At 42.8% G+C, this 14,231-nt stretch overlaps 1 protein-coding gene across 1 annotated transcript; it reads right to left on the bottom strand.

Moving 5' to 3' along the window:
• Positions 1–285: 285 nt before the first annotated feature.
• On the bottom strand, positions 286–12,143 carry LOC103348072 (uncharacterized). The gene is made up of 4 exons (XM_070061301.1): positions 11,672–12,143; positions 6,102–6,230; positions 4,238–4,345; positions 286–887 (listed from the first exon to the last, which is right to left on the bottom strand). Exons 1-2 carry the CDS (start codon positions 12,141–12,143, stop codon positions 6,190–6,192), a joined length of 513 nt encoding a protein of 170 aa, XP_069917402.1. The 3' UTR covers positions 286–887; positions 4,238–4,345; positions 6,102–6,189.
• Positions 12,144–14,231: the final 2,088 nt, after the last annotated feature.

The raw sequence follows: 14,231 nt of genomic DNA, 5'->3' as shown, positions 1-14,231 counted from the left end.
CAAGTACTTGCACCATCTTCCACTGTTTTCCAAGGCACATTAGCAGGGAGTTGATACAGAAGTAGAGCAGCCAGAACTCGAATCTGCAACTTACATGGAATACTGGTATAGGAGGTGGCAGTTTAACCTGCTAGATTACAGTGCTGGCCCAAAGTTCTTTATTTTTTTACTCATGCTGTTCATCCCTCACTTCCGTATTAATACAGAATTAATCAGAGTTAAAAATACAAGTGAAAAATTTGAGTTTATATATTTATCATTTTCTTTTTTGGCTAGTAAAGAAAAGAGTATCTTTAGACGATAGGATTGTTGTCCCCAGAGTTCCAGAAGTGGAAGGCCAGGGGAAGAAGCTGCACACTGAGTCAATATCCACAGTGGTCATAGATGCCATCTGCCAAATATTCCAAATTCTCCCCCAACCCTGGTTAGATAGGACTGCCAGCCAGTTATAAGAAAAAGGAATGCATTTCATCTCCAGACCAAACGTTCATCACCAGTACAAGCCTCTCCAAAGCTTTTTTTTTTCTTACTTTATGGTGTAATGACCAAAAAGTGGCTATTCCATCCATCTGAATTCCTAAGTGACTTCAGGAAGCAGCCCTCCCCTCTGTGCAGACCATGGATAAACATGTGTGAGAACACGCCAGTGTTTCATAAGCCACTCAAATTCTGAGTTTATTTGCTATCATAGCATAACCTGGTTTATCATGACACATTCAACCTCTTTCTATTTACATTTGGGATTTTGTAGTATGCTCACTATCAAAGCCAGAAAGAAGATTCAAATGGCCACCAAGTAGAGTCCTGCTCCTGGAAAATATTACCAATAATTCCATTTGTCCTCTTGCTGGGTTCAAGTTTCTCCTTGGTTTCCCTGAAGGTTTTCACTAGGGGGGCAGGAAGAGGAGAATGGAGAAGAATGAATGAAAAAGGAAAAAAAAGAATGGAAATTTGTCAACACCTCCCAAAATGAAGTTACTTTGAAAATCACCTAGGCATAGACCATGAAGCTCACAGAGATGATATTAAAGGATCTATTTTCAATATTGTATCTTCTTTCTAGAACTATATCTTTATGTCTTCCTGAATGAGGACAGCCAAAAGATATTTGCACTAGAAGCTGCACCTACCTCAATATAATGGCTCAGAATTTTAACTTTGGGACAGGCAATGTGGTGTAGCAGGTAAAGCTGCCACCTGTGGTGCTGGCATCCCAGCTGCTCCACTTCTGATCTAGCTCTCTGCTTATGGCCCCTGAAACTGAGTGGGAGACTCAGAAGAAGCTTCTGGCTCCTGGGTATGGATCGGCCCAGTTCCAGCCATTATGGCCATTTGGGGAGAGAATCAGCAGATGGAAGATCTCTCTCTCTCTCTCTCTCTCTCTCTCTCTCTCTTCCTGTCTCTGTCTCTCTGCCTCTGCCTCCGCCTCCACCTCCGCCTCCACCTCTGCCTCTCTGTAATTCTGCCTTTCAAATAAAATAAATAAATCTTTTTAAAAAAGTCTCATGAAAACATAAAAAAGATATGACAAAAGCAATCAACATCTGTATAGAACTGATAAACATGCCTGATTCAGAAGAAATTTCAGAACTTAAATCTGGAGAAGGAAGCCGGCACCCCTTTGGAACCATGAATGTTGTCCGGACTCCGTCTGTTGCTCAGATTGGAATTTCAGTGGAACTGTTGGACAGTTTGGCTCAGCAGACTCCAGTAGGCAATGCTGCTGTTCCTCAGTTGACTCATTCACTCAGTTCACACAAAAAATGTTGGACAACTTCTACAGTTTTGCTTCATCATTTGCTGTCTCTCAGGCCCAGATGACACCAAGTCCATCTGAAATGTTCATTCCAGCAAATGTGGTTCTGAAATGGTATGAGAACTTTCAAAAGCAACTAACACAGATCCTCTCTTTTGGAAAACATAATTTGAATAAAATACTATATGATCCTGAAACTTGTCATGTTTGGAAGATGGCTCCATTTGAAAGCACAAAGACAAGAGAATCATGAAGCCTAAGTGTAAAAACTGCTTAGTGACTGTGAAACTTAATTAAAAATCTTTGTAAAAAATTAAAAACATTTTAAAATAAGAATACCTTCATCATTAATGACTTTTTTTCCCTTAAGCTTAGAATTCTACTCAGAGGCAAAATTTTGCTTTGGCCATCATTCATTGTTTACTTAGAAAAAAAGCCACTCAACCTAGTAGAGTGCCAAATGCCATTGCATATGTAATGATACATTTATTTTTACAGTGGTTTGCTGGAGTAGTTAACTTTAAATCAATCATCTCAAAATTAGGAGACTTTTGAAAAACACCAAATATACATTTTTAGATATGGAGAAATTCTTTTGCAGGACTATTTAAGGTTGCAAGTTTTGTCACAACAGGCTAGCTGTCAGTTTTTATATCTGCAGTTTCATACATTTCTATTTGTTTAATGAAATTGCCATGGTTAAAACTGATTAACTTTAATACTGATAACATTACTAGGCATTTTTATTTAAAATATTGGGTTCATTACTTTTGCATATGGAGATAAAACCTTTATGTCTCATTTAAAAGGTAATTTGTTGATTGATTTGTACTGGTGAAGCCCATTGGCCAAAGACCAACAGGATTTCACCTGCAAAGCTAGGTTTATTAGCCTGCTGCTGAACCAAAGGAGTGTGTACACCAGAGGAACAATGAAGTATCCCCAAAGAGAAGGGTACACGCAAGTATAGGAGTACGGGGCCTGTAGTTAGTTTTAGATTGCCTGGGTAGATACTGGTGAAAATTTGGAAGCTAGAGGTTGCTGGTGCAGTGCTTTTAGAACACATAAGCCTGTGCAGAGTTACTTGCTGAGTCAGTTAGTGGTCTTGCTTTGAAACATACGGATCTAGTTGAGCTAGTGTTGAGAGTTTGAGCTTAGGTAGTTTCTTGCATTGTCAAAGTTTGGTTAGACTTAAGCATTTTGCATGTTGTTCTCAGTCCTTTTCTTGTCAAACGATAGATCGTTATCTTCTGAAGCTGTGATTAACCCAGATTTGTATTGCTATTTACTAGACTATGATTGTGTGTCAGTTTTTCAATGGTAGTGATTAGCTTCAGGTCTTGTTAATGGATGATCATTGTTGAATTATGTGACTTGACATACTAATATCAGCAATAGAAAGGGATGAAGTACTGATTCGTGCTATGACATGGATGAATCTTGAAAACGTTATGCTAAGTGAAGGAAGCCAGTTACAAAAGACCACACAACTTCATGATTCTATTTGTATAAATACCCCAAATAGGCAAGTGGCAGAGACTAAACTAGATTAATGAATGCTTAATGTTTGTGAGGATTGGAAGGTAGGGATTATCTACTAATGGGTCTAAGGCTTCTTTCAGGGAGGATGAAAATGTTCTGAAATTAGATTGTAACGATGCACAACACTGAGTAAACATTGTACACTTCAAAATGGGCGAATTGTATGTGACTTACAGTTTTTTAAATAAAATGGACAAATGCTAAAAAAAATTTTAACTTAATTTTTATTAAAAGCATGAGCTTTGAAAGGTAATGATCATTATTGTTATTTTTGCTGTATAGCAAATATACAGGGATCACAACACCACCTTTTTGATCTCTGTAATTCAAACTAAAAAGTTACAAAGTCTGAGCCGGCGCCATGGCTCAATAGGCTAATCCTCCACCTTGCGGCGCCGGCACACCGAGTTCTAGTCCCGGTTGGGGCGACGGATTCTGTCCCGGTTGCCCCTCTTCCAGGCCAGCTCTCTGCTATGGCCAGGGAGTGCAGTGGAGGATGGCCCAGGTGCTTGGGCCCTGCACCCCATGGGAGACCAGGAAAAGCACCTGGCTCCTGGCTCCTGCCATCGGATCAGCAGCGGCGGCCATTGGAGGGTGAACCAACGGCAAAGGAAGACCTTTCTCTCTCTGTCTCTCTCTCACTGTCCACTCTGCCTGTCAAAAATTAAAAAAAAAAAAAAAAAGTTACAAAGTCTATCCTAATTCAAGCCTTGAGTTAGAAGTCAGACAATAGAATTTTTTTTATTTTTTTAAAGCTTTATTTTATTTATTTGAAATGCAGAATGACACAGAAAGAGGGAGAGATACAGATCACCCATCCACTGGCTCACTCCGCAAATGGCTACAGTGGCTAGGACTAGGCCAGAGCAAAACCAGGAGCCCAGAACTCCACTTACCCCAGTAGAATACCTCAAGACTGATAAGGGTAAATATTCTCACCAAATGATGGGCGAAACTGCTGCCTGGAGCCAGAAACTCCATCCATGTGGGTGGCAGAAATTAATGCAGTTGTGCCATCATGTGCTGCTTTCCAGGTGCATTAACTCCCTGTGGGATTAGAAGCAGAGTAGTCAAGACTCCAATACGGGATGAATGGAATCCCAAGTGGTAGCTTAACCTACTGTACCACAATGCCTGCCCCCTAATTAGCTTGTTTTAACTATTTCACAGTGCATGAATTTTTCAAAACATCACATTAGATGCTATAAATACATAATTTTTTGTCAACTATGCCTTAATGAAATTAGGTTAATTTTTTTTTAATTATGTGGGAATGGCATCTGATAGAGAACATGTGAATTTAATCATAAAACAAAGAAATCAGGCTGCAAGAGTACAACAGCATGAGTTTTCACATAGGACCCTCCTGGATGTGATTGTCACTTCCATCATTGCAATTTATGAAATTCTAAACAAAATTCTTAACTTTTCTAAGACTCACTTTCTTCATCAGAAAAATAAAGAACTCTTTTTCATGATGAATCAGTGAATCACTATATTAAAAAGTGCCTGACACAAACTGGGCTCACAATGGTTTAAAACTATTAGTGTTGACAAATTCTAAGAAATTGTGGCTTTCTAAGCATTGCCTAGTGATTACTATAAGGCTAAATTAGTAGCAGAGGCCACTTGCTGAGCACCGCTTGTGTGCCTTTTATGCTCTAGATTTGCAGACAAACATCAATGGTTAAGAGCATGCACTCAGCATTGAGCTTCAGAGATTCCTATTTTAGCCCCATCACAGAATGACTGTGCGACTTTGGCAAAACTACTTAATTTCTCTCATAAAGTCTGACTTCTTTATCTATAAAATGGAAATTATAGTAAGTATCTATTCATAGGATTATTGTGCGGATTAAATGAGCAGTACATATAAGCAGTTTATCACCAGCACATAATACGTGCACAATAAATATCAGTTAATGTTATGATTTTTATTTCCATTTTACATATTAGGAACCTGAGCCTTAAAGAAGGTAAGCAATTTCCCTACATCACACAACTAGTCATGAGCTAACTTTCTTTTCAAAGTCAATGATGCCTAATTCCAGACTCTGTGCTTTTATACTACACCATCTCCGCTCCTGCTATACCACATAAAAATCTTTATTTTTCTCTGGTGGCAAGCACAATTAGTTAATTACAGTCTACAAGGCATCAGGGAAAGCATATGGAATAAGAGAGAGCAATCAGGTCTGGATTAAATACATGTTCCTTTGTTTCTTCTTTTTACTCTCCATACTTGTATATTTGCATTGGAAATATTTTATCCTTCTTTATTTGAGAGGCAAGAGACAAACACAACTCCCATATGCTGCATCACTCCTCACTGTCCAAAACAGCCAAGACTGGGCCATGATCAGAGCAAGCAGTAGGGGAAATCAACCCAGATCAGTGGGGCCATCACCACTGCCTCCCGGATTTTGCAGTGCTGGAAAGCTGGAGTTAGAGTCAGAAGCCAGAGCCAGGCATCAAATCCAGATACTCTGATGTGGGAGGCAGGTGTATGGACTGCTAGGCTAAATGCCTGCTCCTTCAAAGTTGAGGTAATAGGGAAATCCTTGAATGTTCTTGCTTCAAGCATCAGTGTACATTTGCAGTCTCTAAGAAATCTTCTGGCAGACACTTCTGGTTGAGAGTTGGAAGAAGAAGGCAAAAGAAGAGAAAAACAGATTATCATTGGTAAACATAGTCAAAGTCAAAACTTGAAGGAAGAAATAAGATTTCCACAGGCCTGATGATCAACAAGAATTATTTACCAAGCTGCTTTGTGCAACACTTTGTAAAGTCACCTGGGACTTACAGCAAAAATGTCAGCTGTTTGATTTCCTTTATCCCCTCGTCTGTCTTCTACTATCTTCCATCTTCCAAAATGAATCATTGTTGTACGATCAATTGAAATTCAGACACAGATTCTCACAGGTCTTTATAGCTATTTTTGGAAAGACAAATAGCCTAGTGATAAAGAATGTAATTCTGTTTAGCTTCATCTTCCAGTTCCACCACATATTAACTGTATAAAAATCCTAAAGGGTTGTTTCTGTGTTAAGATTCCTACTTTCTGCACTTTCAGACCCACTTACTCACAACTAGAAAAGTTTCTGAGTGTAAGGAGATGACTTCTGCACTCAGAAGACTGGCTAAGTGTAAATAATCAACCTAAGCTCTCTTTGCCTCTAACATTTCCTCACAACACTGCAAGTCTGATAACCTTCTTAATGGTGGCACCAGTTCAGCCACATTCTGGAAGGTATTAGTTCATCAAGTACGTTGTGGAACCACCAGAATAAAAGGACACCATGAGGGAAAACGACAGGCACGCGGCTCTGTGGTCTATCGACGTAGTTGCTCATACAAGAACCTGGGAAGGGGAAGCCCCCAAAAGATTAGTCACTCTATTTTGTGTTGTAGAACTCAATGCAGGTTAAGAAGGCATGTGCCAACAAAGGAGATGGGAGAATGGCAGTATTCACTTGCTCTGGACTGAATAAACAAATGTGGGATTTGTGGACTGACTAATGTCCTGGGATAAACCAGGCAGTCAGCCAAGCTCTAGGAGTCTGGATGAAAAGACAGCAAGTCCATACTTTTCTTCATGGAAAGCACTCTGTGGGAATATTGATGTCCACAAGGGCAGCTTGGGCCTTCATCTTGCCTTAAAGATTCACCCTTATTCAGCCACAGAGATTTCTCAATGCTTCTGTAATTGAAAACCTAGATCAAGTGATAGAAGCTGAATTCCTTCTTTTTAAGATGTGATAAATAAGAGTCATCCATCTTCTTTTAGAAATGTGTTGTCATTGTCCCTTTTTAAATACCACATTACCCTGAAAATATACAATTAGGCTACTACAATGTGACTCTGATTCTATCTTTCCATTCATTCATTCACTTTATTCATTGAGTGCCACTCTATTCTAGGAAACATGTAGGGCCCCTGGATAAAACCGTAGCTGAATCAGACATATTCCATGCCCTCAGGGGGCCTGTTTGCCAACCTTAACAATTTCAAAGGCACTGGAAAGTAATGAAGTACTTAAAATTCCACTTCTCTGTTGAAGTAAACTTAAAATTTGTAAAATTTTAGTTTGCAAGGCAATAGTTCTTTCAATTAAGGTCACAATATAAGAATCCTTCCAAAAGTTTGTGAAAAACCGTGACAAAAGATAAATTTTTGTGCAAAAAAAAATTTTAACTACTTGCCTAGTTTTTCATACTATGCATTTTCTGGGAACTTTCTAAAGACTTTGCATGTAAGTTTATAGAGAAGTTGGACATGAGAATAGTTTCCATTTGACCTAATCCTCATGACTTATTAGCCCTTTAGAGTCCCAGTAGGAAGCTGCCAAGCTGCAAATTCCAAGAATTAGCTTCAAGAGGCATTGTATGTAATTGCCTTGAGAAGGAAATTAGGGCAGATTAACAGAGAATTTAAGAAAGCCTTTTCACACAACTGTCTAGGAATCTGGGGTTTATGAAGTCATCAAATCAATACCACGTTTAACATATTTATGTGACTGAGTCTTGGGAGCATATGTTTGTAGGAATAAAGGTATTATAAGGTCAAGGTTTGGAAAAGGAACTTAACACCTGCTTATTTCCTCTGAAGATGGTAGAGTTAGAACAGAGAGTTATAGACAGACTGGAGAAGAAGTGCTTCAGATTTGTAAAATAGGGAAAGAAAAGCTGAGATCAGTGATTGGGTGATAAGCACTGAGCAGACTTCACAAAATGTCTCTGTCTCCCTCAGCTCAGTGTGCCCCTTAAAGGCGCAAGATGAAGTGCACAGCCGCAAACCAGAGGAAGGCCTGCACAGGAAGTGGAGAGGCAAATGCAGCCCTATGGACTCTGAAACAGGATGAAGTCAGTCCATGTGAGGTTCAAGAAAACCACGCAGACAATATGGGCATCCAAGTGTTTCCTGAGGTCATTAACTCAGCACCACATCCTGATGTCAGACACATGGACCCATGGATGGAAAAGCTGTGAAACAGGGGACCTTTTTAAAAACCTCTCTGCTGTTTGCTTGAGCCCTAGCAAGGCACACACCAGAACCCGCTAGCAAGGCACACACCAGAACGCGCTGATGTGAGTGATTTAATACACAGTATCAGTTTTCCCAGCAAAATTAGACAAGAGGCTTGACTTGACAAGCGGCAGCAAAGAGCACAAAGAGCTTCCCTAGACAATGCCAGAGAGTCTGATGCCAAAGCCTGAGGTGGTTATTAGAAAATGGTTAGCGCCTCCGACTGTGCCACTGCAGGAGCTTCACTGCCCGAAGACTGCTGCAGCCGAGTGCAGCCAAAGCAATCACTGCTCCCTTAGGAGACATCCACCAGGCGCTCCTGCTAGCATCCCTGCTGTTCGCAAAGTGGCTAGATGGATCACTGACAGTAATTACTGCTGCCAATTAAGGAGAAATTGCCAACAAGATTTCAACGCTTAGCTGGATTTCAGCCATGCTACTTCCAAGTACTCCTCTCTCCTTTGGTTACCATTCAGCTGGGACTCCTCTGGCAGTCAAATCCTAGTGCATTTTGCCTCCATGGTCATCAGCCAGTACAGAGGATAAAAAAAATTGGAAAGGGTCCGGACACCCCAGGTCTAACCTTGGCTTTTTGCCAAGTCAGGTTGTTTTCCTGTGTTCCTATTTCCATTAATTATAAAATAGGATAATATAAACCCTACTCACACTGGGTTACATAGGAGATAACAGATGAGCAGATTGCTATAGAAGTACAGATAAGGGGCCGGCGCCGTGGCTCACTTGGTTAGTCCTCCACCTGCAGTGCCGCATCCCATATGGGATCTGGGTTCTAGTCCCAGTTGCTCCTCATCCAGTCCAGCTCTCTGCTGTGGCCCAGGAGGGCAGTGGAGGATGGCCCAGGTGCTTGGGCACCTGCACCCACATGGGGGACCAGGAAGAAGCTCCTGGCTCCTGGCTTCAGATTGGCGCAGTGCCGGCCGTGGCAGCCATTTGGGGGGTGAACCAACGGAAAAGGAAGACCTTTCTCTCTGTCTCTCTCTCTCACTATCTATATCTCTACCAGTCAGATAAATTTTAAAAACAAGTATGTGTGTATCTTAAAAAAAAAAGTACAAATAAATGTACTTGAGAGTGTGCTATGTGTGCACATAAAATTTTTTATGCTTCCTAACTGCACAAAAAATGAAGTGGAATTTTCCTGGTTAAATGATATGTACACTCAAAATATTTTAGAATAAAAATTCATACTTTTAAAGGACAGTGTCTAAAATCATACCATTTTTCTTCTCCCAGTCCTGGCCACAGAGTCCACCAAAGACTGAGTTTCATTATTGTTAGGAGGCCAGAGAAAATATTTTGAGGAAAATATATAGCTAGTGATTATTAAAGGCTACTATAGGCCGATCAATCCACAAAGCACTCTATAGATATTATTTTGCTTATTCTTTTTTACAATCTTGTGAAGTAGGTATTCTTCAACAACAAAACCCATGATTCCTTCAAAGAAATTTATTGTTGGTGCTGAAATTCAAACTCAGGTCTTTCAGTGCCCTTGTTCTTAATCAGAGTCATATTACCTCTGTAAAGAAAGCCATGTTTCTCCTCTACTCCTACTCCAGACTTTTGCATTTTGCTTTGCTGCAAAAATTGGCTCATGTGCTCTGGCTGGTGTGTGGGCCAGTCCTTGTGTGGTCTTTTGTAAGAGCAGATGGTTACTGAGGGTTGACAAAGAGAGAGTGGTGTGAGGGAATAGTTCTAAAAGCACACTGCAGGAAAAAAAAAAGTGTTACTTATTAAGTCACCACACTGAACCCATAAATGTATGTAATCATGTGTCAATTAAAAAAGAAAAAATCACATTTTAAAAAACAGAATTGGTATTTCCTTTATACATAGTTGCAATAAAAACATACATAAAGATACCTAGCTTAGGGTTGAGAAAAACTATTGGGTACAGAAAAAAATAATGAAAAGAGAAGAAGGAAAAGAAAGGGGAGGAGAGAGATGAGAAAAGCAAAGCAGAGCTTGTGTAAAGACAGGAGATGAACACTCTCTTGGTTTACTTTGTATCTACTGGTGCCATGGGTTTAACTGTATAACCTGCACTATACCTTGATTACAACTCTGGAGGTGATCTGAGTCACCATTAATTTTTAGAAAAGTAATCCAGGGCTTTAAGAAGTAAAGCGGGCTATTTAAAAAGGTCTATTTCAGCACTTAATCCTAAATCTATGTGGTTTTTATTTTATTTACATTTTTTAAACCACGGGAACTTTTATTAGAAACAAATGAGCTGCAGCAAAGTGACACTCAGTGCACATGGCCAGATGGGCAAGGTGGGGAGTACAGGTGGGGTGAGGGGCCCACGTAAGACCAGAGCTGATGACTGCTACAGCCTGCTTAGGCTGGAGTGCATAGGTCCAGGGCAAAATACATGGATATGCTCTGGTCCACCACCCCCTGCTGTGACATTTGTGTGGACAGGGCAGTTGCTCTTCCCACCAGCCCCCAGGCTATCCAGCCCAGCCTCAGTATTAGCAGCAGGTGCCTGTAGGGATGAATGGCCATCCAGAGGCTGGAGACAAAAGACAAGGCACATGTGGCCATGGGAAGTGCCAGGACACAGGCAGTGCCAGGATCTGGCTAGCATCTGGGCTGGGCCTGGGAGCCCTTAGCTAAGCAGGTCCAGGCTTGGTTGAACTTGGATGAAGCTGGGGCCTCTGCTCCTTCTCCTCACATACAAATCACCAGGACCCTGTCTTGGGCCTGGGCCTGGGGCATGCTCACCTCCTCCTCCCCCGGTTCCATGTTCACTCTTTGCCTGCCTCTGAGGGTTGTAGGTGAACCCTGTGATGGAGCAGCTGTTGACGAAAACAATTTGTTGAAGACAATAGTTGAAGGACTAGAGAGGCTGCCATCTTCCCTCAAAGGGTCTGAGTCCATGTCTGGGTTATAGCTGTACATGTCACATCGGCCAGGCCAGTAGCCTCTGCCACCACGTGGCAGAGCTGTGGCTTCGAGCCTTGCAGTCCTCCCACCCTCACGAGAACAGACTGAAATTGACGGCATTCACCAACCCAGTGAGGCCGGGCTCCCCGCTGGCCGGACGCACGGCTGCCAACGGTGCTGCAGTCACAGCCAGGCCTGGTGGAAAAGGGTCTTGCAGCCACACTGTCACTGAGGGAGCCCCTGTCTTCATATCCTGCACAGTCTGCCAGGGCTGGCGTTCTGGGATGGGGACCTCCTGGCACAACTGCTTAAACACGTGCTTGTCAGCTCCGGCCCTCTGGATCTTAGGGGTACACGCAGGACCACGGAGCACTCGGCCGCCAGGTGCAACTCAGGGGCCAGGCAGGGCACAGTGACCTCTGAAACATAGGCCTCACCTGCCGGCGACGTGAGCATCTCTGGTCCCCAGTCAGCTGCTTGCTCCGGTTCTCTAACAGTTTCCTGTCCTCGGGGAGCGGGCGTTGCTCCCGAGGGACCAGTGCTGCCTGCCCCGGCCGGCCGCCCGTCGTCGGTGCCGGCTGGAAGGCGGGACACGCTCAGCGCAGCGCGGGAGCCTCGGGACCGGAGGGCGCGCGGCGGCCTCGGCGCAAACCGCACGATATCCGGGGGAAGCTCCGCCCCTACGTCCCTGCACTTGGGGCTCTGGCGCCCATCTGGGTCGCCACCGCGACTGAGCCTCACCCCCGGCACAGCGCCCCCTCTCGCTCCGCCCTGCCGCCGAGCGCCACAGAGGGCCCCAGCGAACCAGCGACCTCCGCCGCCCCCAACCGGACGACAGCAAGCGTCCGTGAGGCCCGGCCTCACGCCTCTGAAATCCTGTGAGATTTTAACATCCCCTTTCTCCTTCATTGTACCTTATGATCTGTCTCTCCACGCTGGTGCTCTTCTGATGTGTGCTTTCCAGTTCTAAGCACAGATAACACGTAGCTGGTGGCAAGAAATAGACATCTTTTCTTTGAACCCTGCTTTTGAATCAGAGTGAGGCTTATTCCTCTCATGAAAAGGGAGACTGGCTGTAGGAGAAAGAAGAGGCCAATGTTAATTTGGCTGTGATCTAAACACAGCAGATACTTCTACCCCTTTTCATAGACCCTTTTGTCACCTTGGGTAGTATGTGGAGTTGAGAAACACATTGAATATGGTATACCTGTAATCAATAAATAATGCAGGCATAGCGGATTCAGCCCCAGCCTCTGAGGCAGGCATCCTACATGGACGCAGGTTTGAATCCCCCGATTCCAATCCAGCTCCCTGCTAATGCGCCTGGGAAAACAGCGGAAGATGGCCCAAGTTCTTGGGCCCCTGCCACCCACATGGGAGACGGGGAGGAAGCTCCTGGCTCCTGGTTTCCAACCCACCCAGCTGCTGTGGTTGCATCCATCTGGAGAGTGAACCAGCAGACCTCTGTGTAACTCTGCCTCTCAAATAACTAAACAAGTCTTAATAAATAAACAAACAAACAATACAGACACAGTGTTGGGTGCTGGAGGTTGGGCCACAGCTTGAGATGCCCAAGTTCCACAGCACAGTGCTGGTTGTGTCCTGGCTACTCTGCTTTCCATACAGCTGCAGACTATTACACCTGAGAAACAGCAGGCAACAGCTCAAGTATTTGAGTCCCTGCTGGAGTTTCTGGCTCCTGGCTTTGTCCTGACCCAGGCTCAGTTGTTGCAGCCATTTAAAGAATTAACTGGCCCAGTGCTGTGGCTCAGTAGGTTAATACTCAGCCTGTGGTGCCGGTATCCCATATGGGCGCCGGTTCTAGTCCTGGCTGCTCCACTTCCAGTCCAGCTCTCTGCTGTGGCTCTGGAAGGCAGTGGAGAATGGCCTAGGTGCTTGGGTCCTGCACCCTCGTGGGAGACCAGGAAGAAGCTCCTGGCTCCTGGCTTCGGATCAGCACAGCTCCTGCCATTGCGGCTATTTGGGGAGTGAACCAGCAGACGGAAGACCTTTCTCTGTCTCTCCCTCTCACTGTAACTCTACCTCTCAAATAAATAAATAATCTAAAAAAAAAAAATTAACCCACAGATTAAATCCATCCCTATCACTCCAGATTTCAAATAAATTAATAAATCTTTTTAAACAAACAGAATACAATAGTTTCACCTTTCAATTCTAGTACATGTGCCTAGTTTAAACCTATATAGCAAATCCTGCTGGCTTTTTGTCTCTTGCAGCAACTCTCTCTACACACAGCAAGGTCTCTATGACAACCTCCCCAGTTCCTTGAGGGGGCATTTTGGGTAATCCAAGGGTCAAGGACATGGGTTCAAATTCTGGCTCCATCACTGATGTGGTCTTGGATAGACAAGTTATTTTATTTTGTTTTCTCAATCACTAAAATGGTAATTTATCTCATGGAGTTGCTATTAAAGTCAAGCGAAATAATATGCATAAATTTCCTAGTGCAGTACCTAAGACATATTGGGAGACAATGTATTTTTCTTAAATTATTGGTATGACTGGTGTGATCTAACTAAATAAACTGTCAGATGGACAAATTACAGTGCTTTGAGGTAGTTTTCAGATCTAGGGAATCATTCTAATGGCTTCCATTTGCTAGAGAGAAATTCGCTTAGAGGAAAAGGAGCTTTGAAAGAAACTTGTCACTTTCTCAAGGGAACTGAGATGCCAGGATGTTTCAAATTCTAAGTTCAAATTCTAAGTCTGGTGCAAACAAAACTATTCCCTATTTAATATTTAACATTGCCAGTGAATTCATTTTGCGTCCAATTTGTGAGACTATAATGTAATATAATACTCTTGTATGTATATGTGAAATATTTAACAAATGTGCATGTTGATTTATGAGCATTTTACAGAGCTGTAACTATGATATTGAGAAATTTGCATCTTGATGCAATTGTACAGTGTGGTAACTTCACTTTTATAGCTTATTGCTAAGTTTACTTGGTTTAACCAACACCAGGTTCTTGG

Source organism: Oryctolagus cuniculus, chromosome 1 (genome assembly GCF_964237555.1).
Source record: "Oryctolagus cuniculus chromosome 1, mOryCun1.1, whole genome shotgun sequence".
Taxonomy (NCBI): Eukaryota; Metazoa; Chordata; class Mammalia; order Lagomorpha; family Leporidae; genus Oryctolagus; species Oryctolagus cuniculus.
Note: the sequence above shows the minus strand (reverse complement) of the source record. Positions and strands in the feature narration are given on the sequence as shown.